Raw genomic sequence first — 14622 nt, forward strand, 5'->3', positions numbered from 1 at the left:
ATTCTGGGTCTTTGACGATGATGGCCCCACAATATTATTATTATTTTAATAAAAGCTAAAATGATCACTTATTATTACTATTCGTTGCTATTATTTTAGTAATTAATTAAGCTAGTGATCTGCGGTTCATACTTGTCGATCGCTAGCTCCCTCCTCTCCTATTTTTACTAATCTTTATTACCTTCTCCTCCCACTAATCTAATCTACTCCCCTCTCTTCTTTTGCTTGCTTTGCACACAAAGCAAAGCTCGAGAGTGAGCTCGGTTTTTGTGTGAATACATAATACATAATAATAATAATAATGCCCACCTCCGCGGAGGCCGCAATACGGAGGACCTGTTTCTCAATTCTACCTGCATTCGTCTGCTGTTGTTTGCTGCTGCTAGTTTCGTTTATGTTCGGCGCGTCGACGGCGATCGACGCGCAGGGCGAGGCGCTGCTCGCGTGGAAGCGGACGCTCAACGGTTCCGAGCCGGCGCTGGCCGACTGGAGCGCGGGGGATGCGAACCCGTGCCGGTGGACGGGCGTGTCGTGCGACGGTGCGGGGCGGGTGGCGGAGCTGAATTTGCAGTATGTGGACCTGCTGGGCGGCGTGCCGGGCAATCTCAGCGCGCTGGCCGGGTCGCTGGAGAAGGTGGTACTCGCGGGCGCGAACCTCTCCGGCCCGATCCCGCCAGAGCTGGGCGCGCTCCCGCGCCTCACCCATCTCGACCTGAGCGGCAATGCGCTCACGGGCGCGATCCCGGCCGGGCTCTGCCGCCCGGGCAGCCGCCTCCGGCAGCTGCTGCTCAATTCTAACAGGCTGGAAGGCCCGATCCCCGACGCGATCGGAAACCTCTCCGCCCTGCAGCAGCTGATCATCTACGACAACCAGCTGGCGGGGCCGATACCGCCGAGCGTCGGCCTGCTGAGCGGGCTGCAGGTGCTCAGAGCGGGCGGGAACAAGAACCTGCAGGGGCCGCTGCCGGTCGAGATCGGCAACTGCTCCGGGCTGGTCATGCTCGGCCTCGCGGAGACGAGCATCTCTGGGCCGCTGCCCGCGAGCCTGGGCCGGCTCGAGAACCTCGAGACGCTGGCGGTCTACACGGCCCTGCTCTCGGGTCCGATCCCGCCCGAGCTGGGCCAGTGCGGCTCGCTGCAGAACATCTACCTGTACGAGAACTCGCTGTCCGGACCGATCCCGCCGCAGCTGGGGCGGCTCGGGCGCCTCAGGAACCTGCTGCTGTGGCAGAACAGCCTGGTGGGCGTGATCCCGCCGGAGCTGGGCGGGTGCGCCGAGCTCGCCGTGGTGGACTTCTCGATGAACGGGCTCACCGGCCGGATCCCGCCCGCGCTGGGCAATCTGAGCGCGCTGCAGGAGCTGCAGCTGAGCGTGAACCAGATCTCGGGGACGATCCCCCGGGAGATCGCCGGGTGCGGGAACCTGACCGATCTCGAGCTCGACAACAACCAGATCTCCGGGGCGATCCCTCCGGAGCTCGGCCGGCTCAGCAGCCTCCGGATGCTGTACCTCTGGGCCAACCGGCTCACGGGCAGCGTGCCGCCGGAGCTCGGGGACTGCGCGGATCTCGAGGCGGTGGACCTGTCGCAGAACGGCCTGACGGGCCCGATCCCGAGGGGGATCTTCCGGCTGCCCCGGCTGGCCAAGCTGCTGCTCCTCGACAACGACCTGTCCGGCGGGATCCCCCCGGAGATCGGGGAATGCACCTCGCTGATCCGCTTTCGCGCCGGCGGGAACCGGATCGCGGGGCCGATCCCGCCGGAGATCGGGGCCCTGAAGAACCTCAGCTTCCTCGACCTCGGGTCGAACCGGATCTCCGGGGCGATCCCCCCGGAGATCGCCGGGTGCCGGAACCTCACCTTCGTCGACCTCCACGGCAACGCCGTCGCCGGGGTGCTCCCCGCGGGGCTCTTCGAGGGCCTCGTCTCGCTCCAGTTCCTCGACCTCTCGAACAACTCCGTCGGGGGGGCGCTGCCCTCGGAGCTCGGCCTCCTCACGTCGCTCACCAAGCTCGTCCTCGGCCGCAACCGCTTCGAGGGCGCGATACCGCCGGAGATCGGGGCGTGCGTGGGGCTCCAGCTCCTCGACCTCGGCGGGAACCTCCTCTCCGGCGAGATCCCGGCGAGCCTCGGGAGGATCCCGGCGCTGGAGATCGCGCTCAACCTCAGCGGGAACGGGCTCTCCGGCGGGATCCCGCCCGAGTTCGCCGGGCTGGGGCGCCTCGGGGTGCTCGACCTCTCGCACAACCGCCTCTCCGGCGACCTCCGGGCGCTCGCGGGGCTCCAGAACCTCGTCGCGCTCAACGTCTCCTTCAACGACTTCTCCGGGAGCGTCCCGGAGACCGCCTTCTTCGCGAAGATCCCGATCGCGGACCTCGAGGGGAACCCCTCGCTCTGCCTCGCCGGGTGCGGTGGCTCCGGCGGCGGAGGAGGAGAGAGGATTGGGGCGCGCCGCGCCGCCCGGATCGCGACGGTGGTGGTGCTCTCCGCCGCGGTGGCCCTGGTGGCGCTCTTCGCCCTCCTCCTCCTCGATCGCCGGCGCCGCCGCGGGCGAGGGACGGGGATCGGAGGGGATGAGGAGGGCGGCAAGGAGGGGGAGATGTCGCCGCCGTGGGAGGTGACGCTGTACCAGAAGCTGGAGATCGGGGTGGGGGAGGTGGCGCGGAGCCTCACGGCGGCGAACGCGGTGGGGCGGGGGTGGTCGGGGACGGTGTACCGGGCGAGGGTTCCGGCGACTGGTGCGGCGATCGCCGTGAAGAGGTTCCGCGCGGGGGACGAGGGGGCGGCGGCGGCGTTCGCGTGCGAGATCGGGACCCTGGCGCGGGTGCGGCACCGCAACATCGTGCGCCTCCTGGGCTGGGCCGCGAACCGGCGCACGCGGCTCCTCTTCTACGACTACCTCCCGAACGGAACCCTAGGGGAGCTCCTCCACGGAGGAGGAGGAGGAGGAGGAAATGGAGGAAATGGTGGGGGTTCTTCGGTGGCGGTGGTGGTGGTGGGGGAGTGGGAGGTGAGGTTGGGGATCGCCGTGGGGGTGGCGGAGGGGCTGGCGTACCTCCACCACGACTGCGTCCCGGCCATCCTCCACCGCGACGTCAAATCCGACAACGTCCTCCTCGGCGACCGCTACGAGGCCTGCCTAGCCGACTTCGGCCTCGCCCGCGTCATCGCCGACGACTCCCCCGCCGCCGCCGCCGCCCACGACTCCGCCCCGCCCCCCTTCGCCGGATCCTACGGCTACATCGCCCCCGGTAATTAATTAGGTTGAAGTTTTTGAAATCTGCTGTGCGTGTTCAGCGCCAAAAACATCCACTAATGATTAACTATATATATCATGGTATATTGGTATTGTTGCAGAGTACGGGTGCATGGGGCGGATCACGAGGAAGAGCGACGTGTACAGCTTCGGGGTGGTGCTGCTGGAGATCATAACGGGGCGGCGGGCGGTGGACCCGGCGTACGGGGAGGGGCGAGGCGTGGTGCAGTGGGTGCGGGAGCACCTGCGGGCGAAGCGGGACCCGGCGGAGGTGGTGGACCCGCGGCTGCAAGGGGCGCAAGGGGTGCAGGAGATGCTGCAGGCGCTGGGGATCGCCCTGCTCTGCGCCAGCGCCCGCCCCGACGACCGCCCCACCATGAAGGACGTCGCCGCCCTCCTCCGCGGCATCCGCCACGACGACCCCAACGACGCCGCCGCACCCCCCAAGCTCGCCTCCCCAGCCGCAGCCGAGCCGCCCGGGAAGGCTCCGGCTTCCACCACGGCTCGCTCTCCTCCTCCGCCTCGTACTCTTCCTCCGCCGTGAGCGGCGCTTTCCGGTGAGCTTTTTTTTTTTTCCCGACGAGGCCACGTGGCGCGGTGTTTCCGTGCGCATGGTGAACCGGGCGTTCCCTCCCATCCTCTCCGCGCAATTCTGACTTCTGAGCGGACGGATAGATCGAGCATAATGCATGGAACGGAGGGCTAGGGAGATACGGTGCACGGGAAAGAGGGCTGAACCGGGTCTACGAACCGATTCGGCTTTGGAGGGATATGGATTATGGAGTGGGGCCCATTCGAGGACCACATTACCTATCCTGTAGGGGAGGTGATGTACTGATGTGTGCTGCATCGATCGATCGGTCGCTTTCGACGTGTGGAGAATTGCCGAATTGGGGGGGTCTCCATGGCGAGAGGAATTAGTGTTCGAGGACGTAACGACGAGGAGGTGGGGAGTCGGTCGGGAAAAGCGGTGCGTCGTTTTGTGTGCGCTTTTTCAGAGATTTGATTGTAATTATTATTATTGAATGACTTTGTAATTATATGCACATCATCTAATCTAATTTGGAATTTAATTTGAGATAAATAACGCAAGGAAAATAAATAAAAATAAAATAAAAAAGAAAAGGAAAGAAAAGAAAAAGGGAGTCCACACTTATTATGCACCATTTAAAAATAAAAAATGCTCAGATCACATATATATATATATATATATATATAGAGCAGGGCTGCTGTGCTCTCAGGAGCACGGAGGCCTCCGTACTCCTGAGCCGTTTTCGATGATGGAATTTTCGAATCGACGATCAGCTCCGTTAGACTTGATCTAGCGCATTTGAAGTTTCTAAAAAATAATTTTTGCGATTTTTTGATATCATTTACCTAGTGATCGAAGGTTTCAAAATCCATAATTTTGAATGGTTGATATTTGCCGTTTTCAAGTTTAACGGTGTAGAAGTATTCAAATCAGATGAAATTTTGATACAAAATTCTTTATACTATCTACAACAATATCAATATTTTTGATCGAAAATTTTAGTACTATATCACCACTTTTTATATGATTTTTATTTTCAGCCGTTAAAAATTATTGATTTTGAATCCTTTCGATGCTAGGTAAAAGATATCGAAAAATCGTAAAAATTATTTCTAGAGAACTTCCAAAATACCTAGATCAAGTTTAACGGAGCCGATCGTCGATTTGAAAATTCCATCATCGAAAACGGCTTCCGGAGCACGGAGGCCTCCGTGCTTCTGAGAGCCAGCAGTCCTGCTCAATTATATATATATATATATATATATATATATATAATATATATATTAATATATATATATATTTATTTTTTTTTTTTTTGAGAGATAGGTAGCACGTTATCCGTTTCGTTTATTTCATTTAGAAATAAACTTAACTGGAAATGTGAATCAACTAGGATTCGAATTTGGATCTCGGATACCAACCAGTAAGTCCTTTGCCACTTGCTTTAGGGACAATCGGTGATTAGATCACATATTAATGTTATATATTGATTGATAAATTTATACAGCATTGTGGACAGGCAAGTTCAAGCTTACGAGAAGCTCTCATTTGTATTCTACCAAACCTTTATGGTTCTTTCGTTTTTTTTGGTTTCCTCACATTTAATTCATATGTGAAACAAAATGTTTGATATAAGAGGTTAATTATAACACTATTCTCTGGCAAGCTTAAGCTAATACGAATTAATTAATTAATACTTTTCTAAATCGTCTATTGCGCCAACATGCCAATAATCTGCGAATTTTCATTAATTTATAACTGTACTCTAGCTTTAGTTATTGAAAGAATCCTATTTGTTGACAATGAGATTTATTTGTAAATGATAGATAGTCGTTGTTATTGGATTAGATGAAGTTTCCTTATCCTTAGTTGTGAGTGGGGCAAATGAGAGTGACAACCTAACTCAAGTTGCAATCTACTGTTGAGGGTGAGCCGTCAATTCCAGACAGCGAATGCCAAATCCCTAACAATATATGTGGTATCAAATGGAAAAGAAAAAAAAATAGTCATTTTGAGCGAGCTAGGCTGATATACTATCAGTAGCACGGAAGCCTCCGTGCTACCAAGTTGTTTTCAATGATGCGGCTTTCAAATCGACAATCGGCTCTATTAGATTTGATCTACATTATTAAAAGTACTTTGACAACTAAATTTCATAATTTTTCGACATCATTTGACTAGTGATCAAAAGGTCTCAAAATTGACAATTTTAATGGTAGATGTGATATGTTTGTGAATTTAATGGTATAAACAATTCAAATCTGATGAAATTTTTATAGAATTTTTTTTTTTTACTATTTAGAGTAAAATCAGTTTCTCTGATCTTAAATTCAAGATTTTTATCATCATTTTTTATAAGATTTTTATTTTCAGTCTTTTATATTTAGACTACTTGTTTGATAGGTAAATGGTGCTAAAAAATTATGTAATTTAGTTTTCAAATATTTTCAATAGTACAGATCAAGTTTAACGGAGCCAATCGTCGATTCGAAAGCCGCATCATTGAAAACAATTTGGTAGCACGGAGAGTTTCGTGCTACCGATAATATACCAACCTAACTCATTTTGAGCTATCTGATAATGTTTAGGTACAAATTAGGACGCAGTTGGATGGTTAGATATCCACACTCCCTGAAAGATGGGAGTTACGTGGCCTCGATTTCACACAGGGAGTGTGCAAAGTTGAGATCTATCTTTATATTGAAACTAGCCAGTTTTTCTCAACCATCGTATAGAAGTGCAATTTGTAATCCAAGTTCGACCATCGTTCCAAATATATACATTCTCGATTTCAGCTGAGGCTTCGAGTTTCATGTGCTAGAAGTTTGGAACGCCCAAGCATGTCGTTACTGTTTTTGTATAAGATTTACATTTGTCATTAGGAAGATCTTCTTTTTTTTTTTTTTTACCTTATGTTCAAGCTACAAATTGAGGGACAGAAATACGTACTATAACTGAGAATCAATTCAAATGAACATAGATCAAAACTATTGTAAAATGGTTTATAGTTGAGGGTTCTGCTTATATCTTTACCCCCCGCAACAAAAAGAAAAAGAGAAAAAAAAAAAAAACAAGAGAGATATTAATTGGAGGGAATAATAAAGAGTTTGGTAAATGATATGAGCTGTAGCAAGCAGGCCCTTGATGGGGCCCCATTAAAAGACAATGGAACTGGGCAAAGCCTATTAAGCCCTAGTTGTTGGGCCAACTCAATCAATTTTTGCAAACTTGGGCCAAAGGTGGCCCATTTCATATCTGGGCCTTAATTTAGGCCCTATTTGACATCGTTGTTTCTTTTTTAAAATTTTTTTTAAACACTAATTCTATATAATATAATATATAAGTAGAAGGATTTTATTTTTTCTCGATGTCTTGCTTGATTAACTTACAATGAATCTAGCCAAGTAATAGATAATGACTTAATTAGAAAAAAAAAATGGAAGTAAATAAAGGTTGTTTCCAAGTTTTTACTTTTTCTTGCCAAATAAATATCTTGGAATAAACAGATTGCAAGCAACTTATTGTCTACTCTTGCACATTTTTATGTAAGAGTTATATTTTAAAAAATAAAAAACAAATATGGAACCAAACGAGACAAAAATGTTAATGAGCTAAAGAGGATTTTAAAAGCATTTTATTTTTATAAAAGGATAAAAATTAGATCTTTTATGATTTTTTTTTCTGAATAGAATACCTTAATTAAATGCCTAGACCATAAAAAATAACTAAGTTTATTTGCTTCCGCAACTACGACTAAGATAAACAATGGTGGAGGCCAAATTGAACGAGATCTCTGAAACTAAATTTGCATTACAATATGCTTGCATTCAAAGGTTAGGAGATACATCAAGCCAGAATTTTTTCATGTACTGTAACTATTATACCTTAAGCCTCCGTTTGGTTCGGGGTTAAGGAAAAAGTAGCTATTCCAGGGATAGGGTTAAGTTCAGGGTTAAAGTTTTTTTTGTGTTTGGTTGGAGGTTGGAGTTAGTATAGGATAGTGAAAAAAATGTTTGGTTGGAGTAGGTGGGATAAGAAGATAATGATTGATAAAGAAAAAAAAGGTGAGGGCTCGGGATGCGTGCGGGGTTAAAGTTGAGAGGGGGAGTAGGGTTAATGATTGATAAAGAAGAAAAAGGTGAGGGCTCGGGATGCGTGCGGGGTTAAAGTTGGGAGGGGGAGTGGGGTTAGTAAACCCCACTAACCCGGGTTAGTAAAGAGTGGTGTTTGGGTATAAATTGGGGGTTAAGGGGTTATTCCACCCCTTAACCCCCAACCAAACGGTAGCTAAAAATTTAACTATGGATTTCCTATCCATTAAAAAAAAAAAAACCATTTCAAAATTGGTGAAGTGAAATCAGTTCACCTTCTCATTGGAAATTAATTTCTATTTCTAATACTTTTTCTTAAAAAGAAAATTTCTAATACCATTTGAAAGATTTATCAAAAAAAAAAAAAAAAAAAAAAACACTTATGCCTTCTTAAAAACCCCGTTTGTTAAAGAAATTTGGAATATTATTTGGTTTTATCCCTACAGTAGTCAAATTAATATACTAGATATACAACACACATCCACAAAATTAGTATAACACTCTATATATATTGATGATCCTATGACATTCCGAATATACAGGCCTCTGCAAAGTTGTACACATGATGATGAGCAAGCTAACTAAACCTAATAAAATCATGGAGAGAAAAAAAAAAAAAAAAATTGAAACCAACCATATGGCAATCACCAAAAATGAAAAATATAGGAAGAGGGGGAAAAAAGAGTGAAAAGAAAATTGAATTAGACCCTCTCATTTCATTTGATCTAAGGGCATCTCACATTCCTTCCTGGTCCTCCATAGTAAAAATAATTCCCCCAAGCCCCATTTGAACCACCTTGTATATCATAGCAATTCGGGTGGTCCGCCAAAAGTCTGAGGTTCGATATCGGGATCAGGCTATTGTCCCAGTCGACTATCTGCAGGTTTCGGAAGTACGCGGCTCGGTTGAATCCGTCGTGCGCAAAATGGCCACTGCCCATCTCGGTCGACGTGTGGGATCCCGCGGTGCCCGAATTGACGATCTCGCCCCCGAATTGGACCATGTTCGCGTGCTGCGCTAGGTGGCTGAACAAAAATGAGGGCCAGTACCCGACCAGTAGGCCCGAACCGAACTCGAGCCACCAATGCCCATGCTTTGGGTCCTAGTGAACATGCGCATATGTCAGGAATCGAACCTTTGACCTCTCAAAAAAGAGGGATGAGAGCTAAGTACTTTTTCGAAATGATCACCAGTCGCTAAATGTATGTGAACACATGAATTTAATAGCTCAAGCCTCATTTGGTTGCAGTGCTGTTTTATTTTTTTTGTATTCTTACTATTATTGGCTCATGTTCTTCCAAACTTACAAGGGCACAATAACATTTTTCTTTTTTTCTCTCCCTCTATTCTAAAATTTGAGCTAGAAAACAGGTTAGAACTTTCCAAACAAGTGGAACAAGCAACTGTGTTTTATCTTTTATGTTGACAACCTATATATATATATTATATATATAGTTTTCCCTCTGTATATTTTAGGTTTCTGTACTAGTACCTTTGAAGAAACAATTGCACATACAACCAAACAGGTCAGGATGATTTATCTGAGGTAGGAGACTACTGTTATGTGATCTGACACATGATAGGCAGAGCATAAAGTGACTGAAAAACTCCAACCACTAAATATCACCAACACCCAAATCCACCACCACCAAAGTGGTGGGTCCACATCTTCTTTGGTACAAGTGTTTTTAGTTTCTTTAGATGCCTATTAGGAATAAGAGAATATTATCTTTATATATTGTTGATGCTCTAGTATACTCAATAATTTTTATTTTTATTTTTTTCTCTGCTGGTGTTGGTCATACTGGGCATTTATTTGCAACCATATATATGACTCATAATATTTTCTTATTAAGGTAATGGTGACTAAGTTTTATTGAAAAATTTACCTTCCATACGAGCAAACTAATGTCGAATTGCCTTCCATTGTAAATGGAAGTTGGTGATATAGCTGCTCCAATGGCAATCTTGTTGTTTGTTTGAACAAAGCCGGCGCAAAAGAGGTTGTAGCACCCTGTCTCTTGGTATGCATCAGTCTACATGCACCATTAAGGTATGCAATGTATTAGACGTGTAATATAGTTTACTTAACATACAAAATTTTATATATTTATATTAATTTTAACATGATTTTTTTAAAAAAAAAAACTTTTTATGTGGTTTTAAGGTTTAGAGTACTAACTGTCCAATATGTGAAGAACCTAGGGCAATCATCTCCGTATAGTTGTGGGCTCACCTGCAAAAGGATAAAAACAAATTTAATACACAAACACATATTATGTGATGGATTTGAGTAGCTCAATAGAACTATGGAAAATACTTGGAAAAAGTTATATTTAATCATTTATCTGTAAGAGATGGACTTTTTTTTGTTTTTCCTCTTAATCAGAAAAAAATGGCTTTGAGAACTCATAAGAGATCATTTACTGCAATATATATTATGGTCTACCTCTTTATATTGAGACATTTCTTTTTTGACATAAAAATTACTCTTTGAGGGAAAAATACAACATCACCTTTAGTTAGATCAACAAGATCAATCAAAGAAGAAATTGATGCCTTAGTACTACTGTTTGAACAATATGGAATAAAAAAAANATGTCGAATTGCCTTCCATTGTAAATGGAAGTTGGTGATATAGCTGCTCCAATGGCAATCTTGTTGTTTGTTTGAACAAAGCCGGCGCAAAAGAGATTGTAGCACCCTGTCTCTTGGTATGCATCAGTCTACATGCAACATTAAGGTAATGCAATGTATTAGACATGTAAAATAGTTTACTTAATATACAAAATTTTATATATTTATATTATTTTAATATGAAATTAAAAAAAAAAACTTTATATGTGGTTTTAAGGTTGGATACTAACTGTCCAATATGTGAAGAACCTAGGGCAATCATCTCCGTATAGCTGTGGGCTCACCTGCAAAAGAACAAAGAAAAATTAATTACACAAAGTCACAAACACATATTATCGACTGATTTGAGTAGCTCAATAACACATAATATCTGTAAGAGATGGCCTTTTATTCTCTCTCTCTCTCTCTATCTTAATCAGATAAGATGGCTTTGAGAACTCATAAGAGATCATGTATTGCAATATATATTATTGTCTACCTCTTTGAATTGAAACAATTCTTTTTTGAGATAAAAATTACTTTTTGAGGAAAAATCAATATCACCTTTAGTTAGATCAACAAGATCAATCAAAGAAGAAATTGATGCCTTAGTACTACTGTTTTAACAATATGGAATAAAAAAAAAAAACTATTCCTTTCTTTTCAAAATGATGTGAAGGCTATTAGTATATATATAATGATGAAAAGACAATCAAAAGTAACAAATTATGCTGAAGCTATATATCAAGAGATATTTGTGATCAGTTTCCAAATATTCCCCAACAAAGTCAAATAATCTATATATATATATATTTTTTATCACACTAACAGCTAAGTTCAAAGCAACAAGAAACTCCATATTGCAGACTGTTGAAGATGCTATCTAGTTAATTACCAGTTCTTTTGAGAGGACAAACTAATAATACCCACTATATTCCTTACCTAGTCAAAGAAATCCAAAGAAAAAAATAAAGATGTTTTTTTAGAAAATAGAATATAGAAAACTTTTTTTCCTTTTTTTTTGTTTTTCTAGAAATTGATGTTGCCAAAGCAAAATTTATCGTATCTAATCATGCTTCAGTCTATTTTGCTCCGGTGATAATAAAAATTGCTTTGACAATATCAATTTCTTTTTTAAAAAAATAAATAAATAAAGTTCTAGTGAGCAAAACATTATTAAATGTACCTGCCATCCAGCTTCAATGGTGTTGAGATCATTCCCAAATGAGCCTGAGATGACCCATATCTGAGACAAGCTGAACTCTGACTCAGTGGCCACTCTTGGTGACCACACATTTAAGCTTGCCTTTGCACCATAGTATTGCTCTCCCATTACATACCCCACTGCATGCTGCATGTACAATACACACCATATATAATTAATCCCAGTGCATGTATTCAAACTTTAGTAAAATGCATATATGTATGTATATATCTAGCATCATATTAACATAATGAATCCAACTAATGATGTCTTGTTAAAGGAATAATTAGTAGGCCTTGGTCCTTGATGTTAGGCCAACTAATAATATTAGTGCTCCTGTGCATTGGACAAAAGCTTTGAGGAAAATCATGCTAGTTTTTAATTTAGTCAACTGCTGCATCTTGGTTTTTCTTTCTGAAGCTTCTGTAGATGCACATGCATGCAGGCCTTTAATTAATCCAAATATATAATAAGCATGGCTATATATGAGTGTCATTTATATATAAATAAATACTTATTATATAGTATTGATGCTACTTAACTAATTAATAAATTAGTGTCACTAATCTATGGAGAGTGGGAAGCCTCTGTTTTGGAAGCATCAGATCCTAAAATGATCTAAAAATGGATTAACTGATAAAATGAAAAGTCCTAATTAGTGGAGAATGGATGGATGCATGAAAATGAGAGAGAAAAAAGAAAAAAAAAAAAGAAAAAGAAGAAATGGGTAAGATACAAAAGTGTCCTTTTATTGTAGTCCTATTTGTGTTTTGTCCTTATGAGATATGGAAACCTACATGTTTCACGTTGTTAGCACTTAACTCCTTTGGTTCCTCAAAAATTATTTGAAACAAAAAAAATTAAACAAGGAAAACAAAAATCTTTTAATGCAATTCGGGTCTCTTCCTCCTCCATTTTTGTTAAACACCGTTCTTTGTCAGCTTAAACTTTTAGAGAATACCAATTGTTCTGTATTATGTAACACGTCTGCTCTAACCTCATGGCCGCCGCTGGTCGAGTCTCGCCGGACTCTTCGTGCAGCTGCAACTGGTTTCCTACCAAACCTTGCAATGGAATTTGCTCTCAGAATGTCCTCTTCTTTAATCCTCCTCACAGGAACAGTTCCCTGTGGGCATGATTCACCAGATGTTCTCCATGTCTGAAGCAGCAGCAACTCCTCCTCCTCCTCCTCCTCTGTTATCATACTGCTATAGTTATAGTTATGCCCCTTTGGCCTCTCAGGTGGATCCTACACCCACAAAATCAACAAAACCAAGTATGCATGACACCATGATCTTAATTACTACATACATATACAAATGAGGGGCGTGTAGATTGATGTACCAATGGCTTTTGGCCTTTTAGCATGGGATGATCAAACGCAGGCTGGAGATGGGAGGGAACGCAATCTATAACATCACCATCAGGGCTCTGTTGCAACAGTGGAATTAATAATCAGATTAAAAGACCATGTGAACAGAAACTTAATTTGTTTCTTTATATCTATCAACCACAAGATCGAGTAGAAGAGGGATCAGGAAATGCCTTAATTGTCTTCACAGAGGGCTTGCTGAGCCTCCTCAGATGAGCCCTTGCCCTCCTGTAATTGTAATTGAGGAGCTCTTCATTTGGGTGGAGAGTGCTGCTGCTGCTGCTGCTGCTGCTGCTGTTGTTGTTTTTGGCTTCTGTTGTGGAAGGAGGAACAAGTAGTAGCAGTAGGAGGAGGAGTAGGAGGAATAGAGAGAGAGCAAGAGGGAGTTTTTGTGGTGCTAATGGACAAGGAGTGCTGCTGCTGCAGCTAGAAGCCATTCTGAGGGAATTTTTGGTGGTGAGCTGTTACTCCCCCTCCTTCTAGAGCTGTCTGTATCTGTGGCACATTGGTGTCTTTGTAGTTGTCTTCTTCCTCCTCCTCCTCTTCCTCCTCCTCCTCCTCCTCCTCCTCTACTGATCATATGGGCCTCTTCCTTGGAGTGGTGAGTGGGGGGTTTATTAAAAAACAAATAAAAAAAACTTTTACTCCATCTTTTAGGAGAAGAAGTAATTTAACCCACCCACCACCAACTTTATTTTATCCATAATAGAATTCAGCCTCCACTCCTCCACCAATCTCTCACCTTTCCCAAAGCCTATACAAATTAAAAAAAGGAAAAAAAAAAAAAAAAACCCTTATTAAAGAGTATTAGCTATAGCTATATATCAACCCATTCCTCACAATCTTTTTGTTTCAAAGGATTGGGGGAGGTTCAAAACTTCAAATACCATGGTAATGGGCTCTGGTTAATTGGCAGAGCTTTGAAGCATGAGGAGAATGATTTAAAAAAAAAAAAGAGGTCACTAATTGAACTGAGCTGGGTGGGGGGATCTCAGAGTTGGTCTCCATGTGAGCATGAGTAATCAAGTGTGGGGGGTGTGTTCAAAAGATCACACCTCTAGTAATTTTTTTCCCTTTCTTTTTTTAAAAATAATAATAATAATAATAATAATAATAATATTTCATGATTCCACTGATGGGTGGAGAAAAAAGGGGCTTGGAAAAGCCAGCAGGCTTTAGCTTTCTCTTCTTTTCATTTCATTTTAAATAAATATGGGATTTTTCTTTTTTTTATTTCTTGGGTGTGTGCAATGTACTAGTGCTCCTGCCATGCATTTAGTGATCTGGTCATAGGGCGGAAAAGTAGACTCCTTTTAGTTGTTTCCTGAGGGAGGCCTTCTTTCTCAGTTCCCCAGAAGTTCTGTGTTAGTTAATCACAAACTAGGGCCTTTGGTTGCCTACATTTCTGGGCTTTTTTAACCAAAAAAAAAAAAAAAAAAATTCTACCTGGTTTGCTACATAAGTGGATGGACATTTATAATTTCTTTTAGAGTTAATTTCATACAGGTCCCTGCAAATATGATAAATAATAAATATATTCCTGTAAAGTT

The 14622-nt window shown here is 43.6% G+C and overlaps 2 protein-coding genes across 5 annotated transcripts; one reads left to right on the plus strand and one right to left on the minus strand.

Moving 5' to 3' along the window:
• On the plus strand, positions 166–4340 carry LOC109716005 (probable LRR receptor-like serine/threonine-protein kinase At4g26540). The gene is made up of 2 exons (XM_020241269.1): positions 166–3251; positions 3358–4340. The coding sequence occupies exons 1-2, from the start codon at positions 302–304 to the stop codon at positions 3798–3800; spliced, it is 3393 nt and encodes a 1130-aa protein (XP_020096858.1). The 5' UTR covers positions 166–301; the 3' UTR covers positions 3801–4340.
• LOC109716818 lies at positions 8360–14323 on the minus strand. 4 transcript variants are annotated; one of them, XM_020242399.1, is made up of 8 exons: positions 13246–14323; positions 13045–13131; positions 12698–12949; positions 11683–11847; positions 10748–10801; positions 10491–10606; positions 9770–9800; positions 8360–8982 (listed from the first exon to the last, which is right to left on the minus strand). In XM_020242399.1, the coding sequence occupies exons 1-8, from the start codon at positions 13507–13509 to the stop codon at positions 8605–8607; spliced, it is 1347 nt and encodes a 448-aa protein (XP_020097988.1). In that variant the 5' UTR covers positions 13510–14323; the 3' UTR covers positions 8360–8604. The 4 variants fall into 4 exon arrangements, with proteins under 4 accessions (XP_020097988.1, XP_020097987.1, XP_020097990.1 ...); XM_020242398.1 differs by lacking the exons at positions 10491–10606; positions 10748–10801 and adding an exon at positions 10063–10116 and having other exon boundaries at positions 9770–9916; positions 13246–13826; positions 13960–14316; XM_020242401.1 differs by lacking the exon at positions 10491–10606 and having other exon boundaries at positions 9770–9916; positions 13246–14322.

The sequence above is a fragment of the Ananas comosus genome, linkage group 10 (assembly GCF_001540865.1).
Source record: "Ananas comosus cultivar F153 linkage group 10, ASM154086v1, whole genome shotgun sequence".
In the NCBI taxonomy this organism is placed as follows: domain Eukaryota; kingdom Viridiplantae; phylum Streptophyta; class Magnoliopsida; order Poales; family Bromeliaceae; genus Ananas; species Ananas comosus.